This window comes from Rhea pennata, chromosome 15 (genome assembly GCF_028389875.1).
Source record: "Rhea pennata isolate bPtePen1 chromosome 15, bPtePen1.pri, whole genome shotgun sequence".
In the NCBI taxonomy this organism is placed as follows: Eukaryota; Metazoa; Chordata; class Aves; order Rheiformes; family Rheidae; genus Rhea; species Rhea pennata.
In genome coordinates this window covers 17,054,984-17,071,451 of record NC_084677.1, presented here as the reverse complement: position 1 = coordinate 17,071,451, position 16,468 = coordinate 17,054,984, and the positions used below count along the sequence as shown (strand labels likewise).

The following is a 16,468-nucleotide window of genomic DNA, read 5'->3' as shown; positions in this document are numbered from 1 at the left end:
GCAAGCCTTAATATGAGCCTTACAAGCCATACTGCCCATTCACTTGGGAACCGTGTCTTACAAAAGTACATTAGTGCTCTCCTTCATATGGATTTTAGTGTGTTGGGCCAGTTGGACACCACTGTTCTGCAGCTGCTCCAGAAATGGGCTGGGATTCCATGTTTCTAGCAAAACGCACATGGACTGTCTGCAAGACTCTTGCTTGTCTGCTGTTTCCTTTAGGCTTGTATCTCTTCTTCGGGAGGAACACAGGAAGATGCAACATTTGTGCATCATTGGCACAAATCTCAGAGGGAGAGGATTATACCACTACTTCGCCATTTCTTCTGTGTATCTGTTTGACTATTTTGCTTTTTTGTCTTGTAGCCAGATGAATTGACCAATGCCCTGGAGATCAGTAACATCGTCTTCACCAGCATGTTTGCCCTGGAGATGCTCCTGAAACTCCTTGCCTTTGGCCTCTTTGGCTACATCAAGAACCCATACAACATCTTTGATGGGATTATTGTTGTCATCAGGTCCCTGCCAGCTCTTTCTCCATTGTGACTTTTCTGCTGAGGGCTTAGACCATTTGGGGAGTGGGACAAGGGACTAAGAATGGTATGGCATATGTTAATGTAGGGCTCACTGGGTATGATGGGCTATAATACTGGCCTGTTGGATTCCTATCTTTAGAAGGGCCATCCAAAGTAAATGGACCTGACAGATGGAGAAAAGGTCTATTTATGCTGCACATCTGGCACTGTAGTGAATTTTCCACTGAAGTGCAGAATGGCTGATCCTGGGAAAGGAGTACTGTGAGTGTCTGTATCCTAGCAGCCTGCCCTCCCACCCCTAAAGTCACACACAACCCAGAGCAGAATGGGGCAAGCAGAAGGATAAAAGAGGGCACTGTTCTGGTGTCCTCTTCAAAGGGAACACTGTATCCCAGGCTAAAATGGGGGTGGAACAGCAGCTGTGCAGAAGCTTGCACAGCTTGTGAAGCTTGTAAGAAACCAGTCTGCTCAGGGTTTTCACAGTACAGTGCTGCTGTTGTATAGTCTCTTTCCCTTCTGGTATTCCTGCAGCGTCTGGGAGATCATCGGCCAGTCGGATGGAGGCCTCTCTGTGCTGCGAACTTTTCGACTGCTCAGGGTGCTGAAACTGGTGCGTTTCATGCCTGCCCTCCGTCGCCAGCTAGTGGTCCTGATGAAGACGATGGACAATGTGGCCACTTTCTGCATGTTGCTCATGCTCTTCATCTTTATCTTCAGGTACCAGAGACTGTAGCTCTTCTCCTTCAATTAGTCATTCAGCTCACTTAAGTAACACGTAGATTAGAATAACAATGGAGCACATTTGCAAGGCTGCCTACATGACAGAAGTGCTCACAATAGACTGACAGGCAGACTCTCAACAGAGGATTTACCTCTTTGGAGTCTCAGTTTTTCATGCAATACTGTAATTCTACAGATGAATGCAGAACGCAAACAGGCAACAACAGTCAAACAACTGCTGTGGTTTTCCTGGGAGGTTCATTCAGCTCTGTCTCAGGAAGCTGTCAGTAACTGGATTCTACCAGCTTCATATTTGAAAGGGAAGTCATACAGACTCCAGCTTTTGTCTGTTTGACCCTATGGTGCTCCTCAAGATCCTGTTCCTGGAAACCAGATTGATCAGGCAGCTGACAACGTGATTTATCATTTTCTAGACAAATGAGATCCCTGATTTGACTTTGATCTAGATAATTATAATGAAGCATCACACAGAATTACCAAACAGCAAAAGCCCATCTTTCCGGGAGATACCACAGACATACAAAGCACACCAAAAAGAATGTGCCCCAGAGCACATTAAGCACTGTAATGATTCTTACAATCGTTTTTCACACCATATTTCTTCTGTCTCCCTTTCTTTCCCACTCTAGCATTCTTGGCATGCATCTTTTTGGATGCAAGTTCAGCCTGAAAACTGATACGGGAGACACAGTTCCAGATAGAAAGAATTTTGATTCTCTGCTTTGGGCCATTGTGACAGTCTTTCAGGTAAGCTCTGGGTCCTCCCAGGAGTTTTAATGTAAACCAGGTAGACAAATCATTTTGCTTTTCAAAAAAAAAAAAAAAAATTAAGTATTCAACTTGTATTGAAATAACGCTTCAGAGTTTTTAGGACATAGTGATTGTCTTTGTGATTTTCAAGTTGAGTTTGCTGGTCTCTACAAGCCCTGGTGGAGAAGCAATCGACCCAAAAGCATCACGGTGCCCATCTGTTGTTAGCAAAAATAAAGTATGAGAAGGCCTGGAAATCCAACTTTATTTTCCTTAAATCAAGGCCTACAGTACATTACGTATCTACTGTCCATTCTGCTCTCTCTCCTGAGTTAGAAGCCAGCATCCTCCACTGCCCTTAAAATGCACTTTCCAAACAATCTCATTTAACCAGGGGTGACAAATACTGTCACAAATAAGAGCCTGAGTGACTGGCTTTGCATACAGGGAAATTCTTTGTGTAAAAACTGTTTTTCCTTTGCAGATAAGATCTGTTATATCCTTGCAATTACTGTTATGTTCCACAATCGATTAATAAACTGTATTTCCAGGACATTCTCAATATAAAGATTAGTCTTTTCTATTTAGCAGTTCATTCTTTACAGCCCAAGTTCAGCGAGTGGAGCACAGTGTGGACAATGTTAAGCTAGATTTCTAAATGTAGAGCAGGTGTTCATTATGGTAGCATCCAAGGCGCAAACCAGTCCAGGATCTTTGCTATGAAGATTATGACGTCTTGCAAAGTTTTCCTTCATACAAAGAGAGATTTAACTTTCTGCAAGGAGAAATCAGCATAAGTCTCATAGGTTCATATTTTTTTCTTTATCTGGTGTAAAATTAATACAGAAGTCTACATTTAACCGTCCTGTGGGCAAATAGAGTTGGCACTGTGCACAAGGGCTTGGACCTACATCCTGTGAAGGTTAATGAGTAACATGACTCAATGCAACTGACTGCATTCCTGTCCCTAAAGTCACCTTGTTTTCCGGTGCAGAGCGGGGATAAGGAGGCTGGTGGAGTTTAGAGGCCATATTCATTATGAGCTTGAATTAATCTGGAGCACAAAGATGTCACCTGTTTTTCATATGCCTTGGGTTTGCTTGAGCTCCAGGAAAGCTAGTAGAGTGAGAATCCGTGATGAAGGCCCCTTGGAACAAGGCTTTGCAAAGATGTGTGTGTTTTTGCCCAGCTTGTCAGTGCTTTTACCCAATAGATACAATTTTTCTTCCCTAAGTTTCTTGAGCCACTCTGTGTCATTTACTATGTCAAATACCATGTCCCTTACCCTTTCCCTCAGCTCCAGATAACTTAAAAAGGGCAGAAGAAAAGGGCAGCTTCAAAAGGAGACAACAGCTGTGGCCCCAGGCCTAGGCCTTTTATCTAACAATGTTATTAAAAGAGGCAATACGCTCAGCAAATGATGGGATTTGTACCAGCACAGCCTTCATGTTACCACTGCTGGTATCTGAAAAAGTCATCTCCCTGGGTAGCAGTGTGCTAGATGCTCCTGTAGAGAGTGGAGATTTGGCTGGAAGAGAGCTCTCACATGCAGAGATCTAAATAAAGGAACATTTTGCTGTCTCATCTCATGAGACCTGCTAATGATTACGCTCACAAAAGGTCAAGAGGAGAGGCAGAAATGGCTGAGTCAGTGAGTGTTTGTGTGCGGCTCCTGGCCATGAGAGGAGTGGAATAATCAGAGTCTTTCCCTCCACCTCTCTGCAGATCCTCACTCAAGAGGACTGGAATGTGGTCCTCTACAATGGGATGGCTTCTACGTCCTCCTGGGCAGCACTCTATTTTGTGGCCCTGATGACCTTTGGCAATTACGTGCTTTTCAATCTTCTTGTTGCCATTCTGGTAGAAGGCTTCCAAGCAGAGGTAAGTGGTCTGAGGAGAGGGATGGAGAAAACAGAACCAAACATAAGCAACAGTAGGTACCAGTCCTTATAAGTGCAAACTTCAGGTCATGCAGGCAGCCCTGAATTTAACCTTAAGGGGTACAGATGAGCTGGGCAGGGCAGAGCATGCAGAGCTCCCGTAAGTCTGTCTTTGCAAATAAGGTTCACTGGACTTGGTGTGGGACTTGGGAGATCAACACTTTGGTTGATCTGCTACATAGTCTCATGTGATCCATGAGAAAATCACTTAGGACAGGTTTGCCTAAATCCCACCTATGTCCTGTATTTTGGGTTCCTTTGAGATTCTTGGCTGGCAGGAGTCATGGGGATCAGGCAGGATGTGGACTGGCTGGATCCAAGCTTTTCCTTTTGACTGTCCCTTGCGTGTAATTTAGGGCTAGTAGAACAGCTATTAGAAAAGCTGTGATTCAAGGTTACAAACATTAAATACTGAGATACCTCGGATGATGTGAGACAAATAAATGCTAATCCTTACCCACACTGAAAATAATGTCTGTATCAAGTTAATGAGCAGGGAATTTGATAAAGTGCAGGCATCTCATCTCACATGGAGAGGATTAGAGAAATTATGTTATTTTTCAGGCAACAGTGATATACATTGTCCTGATCTGAACTGAGTAGGAACCTCAGCAGCTGTGCAGGGAATCCTGTGCCATGAGATCAGGAGCAGCACATCGTGCTGCTGCAAATGGTGCAGTACTAGTGTGAGCAGGGGGCTCTTGCAGCCCCTTAAGCTTCCTTCTCCCTCAGCAAGTCCACCCAGTCTGCTTTCAAAGCCCTGAGAGATTGAAAGCAATCATCCTCTGCCCTATCCTGCTGTTCCCCATCGTCCTTTCAGATCAGAGCAAATCCATTTGGGGGAGAATTTAAATGAGAATAATGATCCTGTTTGGTCTGTAAATATAATGATGTGTATGCACATATATATTTTCAGAAAGAGAACCTTTTCAAAGTATTAGTGCAAATGAGAATGATTCTGAGACTTAAATAATATCATCCAGTCACAGTTCAAGCTAAGAATAGTGGTATTGAAAGACTTGAGTCATACTTTAGGATTTTTTAATTATTACTTTTTTACTTCTGCAACATGGAAGAAAGGAAAGTCAACTTAGCACTGAGTGGCTTTAGAGACCCAGAGACTCAGAAAGAAAATGAGAAAATGGCTTCAGTTTTCACTGCCTTAGCTCCCAAGGGGAAGAAGAGAAATAAACTCTTTATTCTTTTTTTTAGCTTTTCATTTTTTACCCAGAAATGGCATCATGCTTGTATTTGTTGTGTTTATATCACACTTAGACACACTGTCACTGACCGTGGAATATAACTGAAATATTCATGGACCAACAATTCCCTTCTCTCAAGCCAGCATAGTCATATTTATGTCCTTCAAGGATGTCTGCATAGATTCATTATTAAAACATCCCTCCCAGCTTCCTCCTAGTACTAGCAGAGGAAAATTATTTGAAACAACAGGAGCCAAGCCCCAATTTGGAAAAAAACAACCCTGATCTACATTACTTTAGGGCTGTTTTATGGATGCTGAAGGCAGTGGGTGTCACCTGCGCACACAGAGAGGACCCAAGTTGTCTGGCTTCACCGCTTTCAAGAAACAGCTCTTCGCTGCATTAGTGAGCATCATGATGGCTTATACAGTGTGGGCCATGCCCTGAAGATCGAGCACAGCTTACTAAGAATAGCTGGAAGGTCCTTTCCCAAGAGCAAGCTTGTGCACCATGTATCAGTGCCTGGAGTTGATGCTAGCATTATTTATGCCTGAACTCATGAAGTTGTTTTCTCTGTCACAGATCTGAGCATCCTCTGACTCTGCTGTAGATCTGTAACACCTTTGCCATGTTCCTGTGTTACTGCAACCTGTTATAGACAGAGCTGGACATTTTAGCAACTAACTTTGAAAGAGCAAAACAAAGGAATTATCCGTATTCCTCAAGGCTCTGCATTAACTGCTTTATTCCAACCCAGAAGGGATTTTCCTCTAGGAGAGCTGCTAGTTGTATTTGAAGTGCCTGTGCTGGACCTCAGTCCTGCTGGAAAATGACACAGGCTGTAGCAGATTTTCCTGAATTGAATGGAGAAGCAGCCAATACAGTTGGCCATATGGCAGCCCAGAGAGGGGACTATTCAGTGACCAGACATATGTCAGATATCCTCAGACTCAACCAACGAGCAAAGCTGGGTGGAAAAAGAGGGCATGCCAGGGAAACGCAAACGGATGATAACCAGCATGTGTGACCTGAATGACTGGGAACTGGGAACCAGTATCCTGCTTCTCTTGATACTGGTACAGACCACTACTGATGCTCATACCAAGTAGAAAGCATTTGGGAATCCTGAGGACTCTCATTTATCTCTGGCCCTGTGGCTGGCTGTCCCTCTCTGGTGCATGGATGCTTCTTTTTCAGCTTGAGCAATCTTGCATTTAGACACAGAGAGCCCTTGCACAGTCTCCTGCTACTGTTACACATGCAGCCACCATGCCCCATTTGCTCTGAGAAAGAAGAAGTTTACTCCACTTGGCCACCTGGCAGGTTGCAGATACCTTTGTTCAGGTACAGACCCCCATTCCTTACCTTCCCTCTTGGAGCTGGATCACGTGCTAATGTGATGCCAGAATTCGGCAACCTTGTGCAATATCCCCTGAGTGCCTGATTACAGACCCAGCCGAATGGATGTCGTCGTCTTGCTCCAGCTCAAATGGCTCCTTTCAGAGCTGTTACAAACTGTGATTTAAACATGGAGCAGTTTTCAAAGCTTATATTACTCAGTGCCGCCTCAGAAAAGGCCAGCAACCACAGGCATGACATTTGCAGGGCGCATTTTGCTCCATTTCAATTTGTTATATCTCAACATTAAGCCTACAGGCTTGTCAGATGTCTCATACTGAGGTATCAGGCATGCTGCAGAAAACCCTTTTCAGGGCTGTATTTCAGCTACAAGAACTTGAATCAAGTCTTGCACTTACAAATGGATAGCTTAGCTCTAGTTGTAAACAAAAGACTGTTAAAATCTCCTTGGACAACTCACAAAAGGAAGTATTGGTAGAGCTGGGATTTCTTTTCTTTTGTCATCCCTGGTTCTGCCAGTAGACATGTGGAATATGTTAGAAATTCATGTTTTGATCTCCTTAGTTTTGTCTTCATTCAGGCTGACTCTGTAAGCAGTTGTGGAAGATGCCAATGTGCAGTTCTCCTCTCTTCATTCAAATCTGTCTTTCACTCAGATGGAGTGTGACTCCAGGTGAAATTGTGCAGCTGAGAAGGTGCACACTAGAGCCCTGAACCATCAGCAGTATTTCAGCAAGGACACTGTAAGAAGTTGTGCTGTGAATCACAGAAAGATCTCAGCTTGATCTCAGTTTTGATTTGTCCATGGAGCAAGTTTGACAGGGAGGGGTATCCCTAGAGGAGAATAGTTATAACTGGCCACAAAGAACATGTTCAGTACAGACTATTACTCGTTTATACTTAGGACAAGAAGCAGCCAGACTTACAGGATCATAATGCCATATTTCTACTTAACATTGTTCCCATGTCATTTTGAAATCTACCCCAGAGTTGCTCGGGAAAAGCAGACAAACCTTTCAAAATTATGCAGATCTCTCAGCTACTTTGCACTATTACTCCTGCTCCAAAACAGAGAAGATGAATAGGGAGACTTAAGCCTTTCAGTCATCCTGTCTCTTTCGCTGCACCCGTTAGCGATACATCACAGATGAAATTAAGTTCACTGCTGCTTTAGCACCATGTCTCTAGAAACCATGGTGATTTGTTCAGGCATCAATTGAAGAACTGTACTCTTTTTCCAGGATCAGCTGCTTTAATCCAACCATTTGGTACCAGTTTACACAGCTTTTCTGCAGTCTTGATGGAACAAGCCAGAGTCATGCCAAGAGCCTGCTGGACTCCTTCCCTCCCACTGACTCCACAGCAGAGGAGAACCTGACAATAGCTCTTCTGCCCCAGGCTTGTGTATAATTTAGGCTGGTCATTTTGGTAGCAGAGGCGGATACATATGAAAGGGAAAAAGTAGCCATAGGAAGCACTTAAACAGACATCCAGGAGGAAAGCCTGTCCGAGGGCTCTTGGCTGTTCTGTCCTGAGATGATGGTGCATTACCAAGCAAACTGGCCTGCTTCTCTTCTGCCTCAGCTTCAGTGTTGCCAAGAGATTTCCCAGTGTAGTCTTGATTACCAGCCAGTATGAAGGAAGCAAATCAGGGCTGAGTTTTCAGATTTAGGTTGAATTTACAGCACTGTCAAATAAAAAAGAAAAACCCTGCAACATCCTTTGACATTAAAACCTAAGTGCTTTCAGCTGGGATCGTGGAGAGAACAAATATGGAACCCTAGAATGCCAATTTTTCTTAGTCATTTCTCTGATTACAGCTGTGCTTTCATGTTCTCCCCTGGGACGCACTGTTCAGTGAGACGGGGCACACTATAGGAAGTGCAACAACATTGCAGGAACAGTATTCACAATCACATCATCCTTTCTGTCCAAGTAAGAAAGTGAATCAAAACAGGGAAGAGGGACTTACTCAGAATCATTCCCTAGGGCAGTGTCAAGGGAGTTTGGCATTCTGCCCTCCTGGTTCTTGGGGCTGTACTCCAACCAAGAGGAGCTGAGGTATCTCTGAGCTGCTAACTAATCCAAAGAGCCTTCGTGCTAAATTTTAATTGCAGTAAGATCTGTTAATTACTCTTTTCCTCTCTACAGGGTGATGCCAATAGATCAGACACAGATGAGGACAAGACATCTGTCAATTTTGACGATGATTTTGAGAAGCTGAAAGACCTCCGAGCAACAGGTAGATTTCACTTCTATTTTTCTCCTATGAATTAGTGCTCTGCTACAACCCTACCTCTGCAGTCATCTTTTCCTCAAAATTTATGGAGGAAAGCTAATTTATTTGGAAATTAATCTGATAACTGTGTTGACAGAGCACCTGTGCAAAAAGTGTTGAGATGGCTTAAAAAAACCTCGGGAGTTGATATTTCCTTTGAACGGATATTTTCCTAATTTTAAACTGTGCAATAATATTTAGTTATGTCTCATCTTTTCTTCTGTATCATTATCATAGAATAGTTCACTGACAGTAATATTCACAAACTACTTCTCAGCAGCTTTTAAAAATCCATCATGTTCTCATCTGTTCTCTTTGGTTTCTCACACAAATGCATCTAAGGGAGGTTTGATTGGTGGAAATGTTGCTGTTTATTTGTGTTACAGGAGGTCGTTGCAACTGACTTGAAATATTGCCACATTGTACTAGTGCAGTATAAACATGGAATTGCAGGAGATGGTCTCCACTCTGCAGAGCTTGCAAATAGGATGGGAAGGGATCAGATATTTGAGCACAGTGAATAGCATGATGATAAATAGGGGCTACCTTAGTTCCTCTGCATTTTTATTCTCAGCTTGGTCTTTTGTTAGGATTCCTTTAAATGCCTCTAAATCAGGATTCATTTCAGCTAAGGAAATGATATTGATTGTGGTGAGCAGATGGAATTCAGCTGAGGAAGGAGCATAAGTAATTTGTCAGGGAAGCTAAGGAGACAAAGCCGGATCAGAAGAAGGTGATGGAGCTGTCCAGCCTGCTGATGAAGAAACAGGTTCCAAATATCAAGCGAACAGATGACTCTCCATTGCAAACAGCTGGCAAGAAAGCCACAGCTTATATATCCTTTACATCAACTATTTGCTGGGCAGCTTCAAGTAGTAAGCGATTTCTAAGTGGAGGAAACATTGTCACCTCTTCTCAGGTAATACAGGGATAGGAGACAGGGCTGAACTCTTCACCAGTCAAAGTCCATGAATTATGCATCTCCATAAGCCTCCTAGGTGCCAACCAGTAACTAAACAACACTAACAGTTCTAAAGCTATTGGTCTGTAAACAGATGCACTGGCAAGAGAAACTTGTGTATTGCAGATTATCAAATTTTGAATTCGATCTTCCACCCCTCAAAGGGAGTGGCAAAGTTCCCATGGACTTCTGTGGTGCAGATCAGCCTTTGAGCCCAAGCCAGCAAGCAAACAGATGATACAAAGAAGAATACTGCATTACAAAAGCAGCCAGTGGAGGAAAAATAGCAGGGATAATGCACTCGCTTGAATTTCTCATTGCAGTAACCAGACAAGGTGGAGGTGGGATCATTTCCTGTGCCACCTGAGTAAGTACAGGCTCGTACTTCTCTCCTGCTGATGGCAGATGGTCCCATTCTTCCCCCTCCCTAACACCCTTGTTCTGCAGTCATTAAACCAGAATCCACTAAGCTCAACAAAACAGAAGTTTTTTCAACTTAACTTTTGTATTTGTCATGGCTTTTGGTTTTGAATGTTATGGCACTCAGTAGTGCTGGAGGTGGTATGTTCTATAGTCTCTGATTAGTCTGCTATGCGAATATGGTTGCTGCAGTATGTAGCAAGGACAAAACATCTTTCTGTATGGGTATAACACTGTGTTGCTGCGACATCTCTCTACAGAGGGCTTTTTACTTGCTGCACAGCTAAAATAGATGCTTTCTGCAATTACCACAGAGATATGTCATTAGATTTCTGTGTTACAGGAGGTTTACTCTTCCAGGTGTTTGAATATTTAGAAGCCGTTTCCATTTCCTTTCCCCCAAACAGAAGATTAAAGACAATGAATAATGTTTGCTTAGTTCCCTCCTGATGAGGGAATTCAAAGCAGATCAGAACTGCATAAAAATCTCTAAGGAAAAGCCTGTGACAAGGAGAAGAGATTAATTTACCAGATTGGATTTAGGCAGTCCTCAGTGTCCTTTCCCTGGTCTCTCCCAATAGCAAAAAATTGTGACTCCACTTTCCAAATCCCAAGAAACACTGGGCAAAAGAAACTGTATTTGGAGTTCCAGGCTCAGCCAGTGCTAAAGGCCTCTTAAAAAAGTCTTGACATTTGCCATATGTCTGCTGTCAAAGTGAGTGGGTGATCTTAGCATTGCCCACAAAATTTGATCTTTGTTCAGCAAAGTCTCTAGAAAGCACAAGGAATAATGTCAGTTTTGAGCAATGATTTCCGTAGTTGAGCCACCTCATGTTATCTATCTCTTTCCAGAGATGAAGATGTACTCACTCGCCGTCACCCCAAATGGACACTTGGAAGGCAGGGGGAGCATGCCACCTCCTATAATTATGCGCACTGCTGCCACACCTATGCCCACGCCGAAGTGTTCCCCACACATGGATTCAGTGCACACTTTCGTGGACTCAAGGAGAGGGAGCAATGCTTCACTAGACCCCTTGAGCTATGATCAGAAGTCCTTGGTAGGTCCCCAGTGCTAATAGCACTCCTTCAGGTGCTTGCAAGCAGCACAGGTGATGTGTATATTCATAGTCAATTTTTGTTAAAGTTCATTGTCCCATATTTCCCGTTATATATCTGTTTCCTGGTGCTTCTGGTGCTGCCACAACTCAGCAAGGCCAACAGTTGTGTTTCCACTGTGTGAATGTTGCTAGAAAATGGAGAGTAGTCTGGTAGAGGTGACAAATATGAAGAATGGGAGGAGGAGAACAGATTCAGAGGAGAAATGGGGGGGAGTAGTATGCTGGGACAAGACAGTGACAACATGACAGTCAGGGACAGTGAGTATGTAGTGGGAGGCAACACACAAGTCCTAGGATTCAGGGGTTTCCTGCGTGACATCACATCAGGAGTCTATGCTAACTCACCTCACTGGAGGAAAGTGTCCTGAGACAAGACAAGTTCATGTGGTTGCCCAGCAAACCCCTCTGGGACGAACAAGTGCCTTCTGCCAGCCACAGTGGCCGTGCTGTGATGTCTTGGAGAAGCTGTGCCAGGTGTTCAAGTGGAGCAGGATGAAGCCTGTTTTCCCCCACAGTGTTTTAAAGTTGCAGCTGGAACTCACATGTGCACACAGGGAGCGAAGCGTTTGTCCCCACAGCACAGCAGCTGATCTCCAGTTACGGTATAGCAAGCCTTTTGGAGGGGAGACAGACAGGAAGCAAGGTGTGAGCTGACGGATTGCAACTGAGTGCTCGTGGAGGCGAGAGAGCTGGCTGGTGTTGACTTCTTTGGCAAATTATTTCATTTTGCCTGCAACAGGGGAACAGGAGGGCAGCTCTGTGAAAACAGAGGGAGCAGAGTTAATAGACATAGTGGATTTCTGCTGCTGCTTATCTGTCCTGTTCCTCTGCTCTGTAACTGCAATATCATGTTCAAATCGAGGCGGTGGACCATGAAGGCACTTCATGCAGAGACAGAGCCATTATCCCCTTTGGTAAGCTGCTTAGTCAAGGTAATGCTTTTGAAAAGAAAACAGAGATGAGTCTGTTGTTTGCCTTGAGGTTTCATGGGATTGTGAGTTGCTGGAAAAGGTTGCTCATGGTTTAAATCCTTCCTCTGAAAGCATGTCAGTGCCACCAGCCAAAGGAAGATGAAGCAGTCAGAGGAGAACTGGCCAACAGTGATGAAAAGGAGGACGGTAGTTTGCCTTGTTTCTGTGCCAGGCGGAAGCCATGGAGGGAAAAGGGGTTTTCCGTCAAGTTTTTCTGCTCCTACCTTAAGTGCTCTCACCCTGGCAACCACATGCCTGCCAAAGTGCAGTGACACACTGATCACTGGCAGAAATGTCAGTGATCTGCTTTGAGAGAGACACTCATTATGCCTCCTTATGCAGCGAATTAAAAGAGAAAGTAATGTGAATGCAGGTAAAATTTCCAGCAGACACTTGGGTGACTTAGGTGCTGGAACCCCTTTGGAAGCTGGGAGAGATATGTGCTGAAACCACTTTGGCATGAAGAAAAAAACATGCCACTTAGTCAATAGTGTCTTTGGGTTCAGTTTTTATGCATAATTCATGTTGCCAGTAGCATAAAAAATCATGCAGCATAGAGAATTGGTAGGTGTGCTACAGATGTAGTTTAAAAAATGTTTTCAGTGTGGGTGCTTGGCTCCCTTCTTGAGGTATTGACATGATAAAACCAGAGCTGTAGGTAAAACTGGAAGGGGAAGATATGACTTGCAACAGGAAGGATACTCCAGTCTGGGCAAAATGCCATTCCTTTTGGCGTCATCCTGTAAATGAAACCTCAAATACTTTTTTTCTTCTCTCAGTCTAGCCTTCGCAGTTCCCCTTGCACCAACTGGGGAACCAGCAGCAACTGGGGGAGCCGACGCTCAAGCTGGAACAGCCTGGGCAGAGCCCCGAGCCTCAAAAAGAAGAACCAGTCAGGAGAAAGAGAGTCCTTGCTCTCAGGAGAGGGGAAAGGCAGCACAGATGATGAGTCTGATGATGCAAAGTCCAGCACGGTCAGCAGGGCCTCACTGCACCGCCGAGCAGAGTCCCTGGACTACCGCAGCTCCCTGGACCTGCCTGAGCTGCTCCAGCTGCCTACCATGCGCCACTCGCTCAGTATCAGCCCTGTGGCCGTTCTACCTGCTGAGTACCAAGACTGCAATGGCAAGATGGTGCATGTCCCCAGTGAGTTCTTCCTGCGCATCGACAGCCACAAGGAGGATGCACTGGACTACGAGGATGACATGGAGGATGTGAGTTCAGGGGGAATTGGGTGCTCATGTGTTAAGATGCTTTTCCACTCCAGGAAGGCTGATTAAAAATCCAGCTCAGGCTTGGACGTGTTGCTGCCTAATAGCTGATGTAGACAAAATTAATGAAGATTTGAGGGATGGGCTTCCATTTCCCAGAGCATTTTATTAGCTAATGGGCTGGACTGTTACATTTCAGTGGTCTCCAACAAGGGAAAAACCACAAGGGGATGTGCACACATTTGCCTGGTCTTTTGATTGGTGGAGATTGTTCCTCTGGCCCAGGATGCCTCCAAAAAATAGCTGTTTAGTTCACAAGAGTTAGCTAGAGTCTTTGCTCACAAGAGCTAGCTATTCAGCATCTCAAAGTTTTAAAGCCCAGAGAAAGAAGTATTCTCTCCATTACTTAGGTTTTTGGTTGTTTGAGGTCTTTTTCATTTTGATAGAACTTTGTATCTCAGAATGGTACCTGCCGAGAAGTTTGGCTTTGTCATGTTCATATCTCACAGTAAATCAGCTCCTTTCTTCCACCCTTTTCCTTTCTGGTTTTCTAGAAGAATGTGGCATCCCTTCCGCATGCCTGCCCCAGCTCTCTCACAAATGCTGGGACCTCCTGCAGGTCCTGTGAAATGCCAGATACTGCCCCCTTTCATAGCGGGACTGTGATGGCTGAAGAGGCAGGAAAATGAAAGAGGAAAAAAGATATTTCTTCTTTTCTGTTCAGAGTTACTGCTACCGGATTCGTAAAGTCCTAGAGCCCTACAAACCAGAGTGGTGCAAGAATCACGAAGATTGGTCCCTCTACTTGTTTTCCCCACAGAATCGGTAAGAAATCCTGGTGAAATGTCAGGTTTTTGATATAATTGAATACTATATTTTTAACTAGCTTTCTATGGAAAAAAAATCCTCTTCAATGCAGAAGCACTGAGAGTTTTAGAAATTTGGCTCCTGATATTTAGGTAACATTTCTGCTATATGTGGACAGAATAACTGCATAGGTTTTTCCATGCCTATGTAGGAAGAAGAGTGATTTAGCCATCAGTAATAACAGCCATCATTACATCTGTTTTTCTGCATTAATAATAATGGCTTCAGGAGTTTGTGCTTATAGATAGACTAGCTTACCACCTAGGCTTATGCTGATGGCACAGCTGCACTGGAAGGCTTTTGAGGACAGGCCATTAGGATGGGAATCACTTGCTGACCCAACCATGTGAAGGACGTTTTTCTCCCCTTCCTTTCTGCAGATTCCGAGTGATGTGCCAGAAGGTCATTGCCCACAAAATGTTCGATCACGTGGTGCTGGTCTTCATATTTCTCAACTGCATCACTATAGCGCTGGAGCGACCAGATATAGACCCACACAGCACGGTGAGTACATGAGACATTTTATTGTTTGATTCTACACTCACATCTCAGTCTTGTCAGGGAAAGATCCCACAAGAAGAAAGATGTTTATTTTATAATCTCTTTAAATAACTTGCTACTTTCTGTTGCTCTGTATTTTGCAGGAAAGGATGTTCCTAAGTGTTTCCAATTACATTTTCACTGCAATCTTTGTGGCTGAAATGATGGTTAAGGTAATTACATCTCCATCTCATGATCCTTGGTGAGACCTGGCAGACTGAAGACATGACACAGCTATGATTAGGCTGATGCAATTTAAATGTCTCTGTTCTCCTGGTTCTAGGTGGTAGCTCTTGGCTTCTTCTCTGGGGAGAACACCTATCTCCAGAGCAGCTGGAATGTCCTAGATGGAGTCCTCGTCTTTGTATCTATCATTGACATTATTGTCTCCATGGCATCAGCAGGCGGAGCTAAGATCCTGGGTGTTCTTCGAGTATTGAGACTTCTGCGGACCTTGAGACCTCTCCGGTACTTTCAGCAATTGGGTGGCTGGGTTTGTTTTGTATTGATACATCAAGGAATTTGAAAAAAATACACATGATCCATAAAGGCTTTGTTTATGATACAAAAAGCTAAAACACAGTATAGGTAGAACCATTTTGGGGAGCTCTTATCTAGTGAAAGTTTTTGAAAACTGAAATTAGTTCTCATGTAATTCATCTTCACCAGCATGGAGAAGAGTGGATGGAGTTTGGAGCAAGAAGTGTTATCAGACTCGGGCAGTTAGTGCAGCAAATGCCTCCTCCACTCTGCATTTTTATCACCGTTTTACAAATCAGTCTGGCTTCTCGTTAAACTGCACAACCACACAGTCGTTCCCAAGAATGGAGGTTGCGTTGGCTAGGAGTGAGTTTGCGATTAAACAGGTGCTGACAATAATTTGATAAGCTCCAGCGTCTATACCTACTCTCTTGTGCCTGCATATCTAACATTACTGCAAAACAATTTAGCTCTCAGCTAGGAAGAAGGGAGATGCTTTCAGTATTTGAGAAAAAGAATAAAGGCAATTTGTATTTTGTTTACGATGATGCAATAATAAAGGGAAAAGGAGCATTTATGCTTGGGGGATTCTTATCAGCTCACAGCTCCTGCTCCACTTCCATCCTGCTCAGCAAGAAATACAAGCCTTTTTTCATGAAATTTCATTAGAAATAAGATAGGCATCTCCAGAGACCTGTGGGCTTTCTGATGAAAAGCTACTTGCTGCTTGCTTACGAGAGGAGGAGATCTTGTTTAGGCCCATGACAGTCAGAGCAACAGCTTTTTGTCTGCTGCTCTGTATTTCCTTAGTGACAAGTAGCTTTGTGAGTGTTTCTGTCTTCTCTCACTCTCACACCCTGTTCTGGTGGTGGCATCACAGTCGGCTTGCAATGCAGGCTCATCAGGAATCTGCTCAGTGTCGCCTTCGCCTGACCTGGCAAGTACCTATCTGACAAACATAATTAGGAACAGAAATCAGGGCACGGGCAGTTCACAAGCTCAAGTTGGGGGAAAGGGGGGAACTAGAGAAAACAGCTAGGCCAGAGCCTGTTAACAGGGAGGAATTAATCACCCCTCACGTTGGCTGTACT

At 44.0% G+C, this 16,468-nt stretch overlaps 1 protein-coding gene across 5 annotated transcripts in view; it reads left to right on the top strand.

Annotated features, from left to right (window-relative positions):
- CACNA1H (calcium voltage-gated channel subunit alpha1 H) overlaps window positions 1–16,468 on the top strand; it is a 221,701-nt gene that overhangs the window by 163,108 nt on the left and 42,125 nt on the right. For all 5 annotated transcript variants that reach the window (XM_062588649.1, XM_062588647.1, XM_062588651.1 and 2 more), the window contains 11 exons: window positions 367–518; window positions 1,068–1,253; window positions 1,907–2,024; window positions 3,753–3,908; window positions 8,680–8,770; window positions 11,040–11,248; window positions 13,059–13,493; window positions 14,215–14,315; window positions 14,738–14,861; window positions 15,002–15,070; window positions 15,181–15,365. In XM_062588649.1, the coding sequence (XP_062444633.1) occupies window positions 367–518; window positions 1,068–1,253; window positions 1,907–2,024; window positions 3,753–3,908; window positions 8,680–8,770; window positions 11,040–11,248; window positions 13,059–13,493; window positions 14,215–14,315; window positions 14,738–14,861; window positions 15,002–15,070; window positions 15,181–15,365 (1,826 nt within the window). The remainder of the gene's footprint in view (window positions 1–366; window positions 519–1,067; window positions 1,254–1,906; window positions 2,025–3,752; window positions 3,909–8,679; window positions 8,771–11,039; window positions 11,249–13,058; window positions 13,494–14,214; window positions 14,316–14,737; window positions 14,862–15,001; window positions 15,071–15,180; window positions 15,366–16,468) is intronic.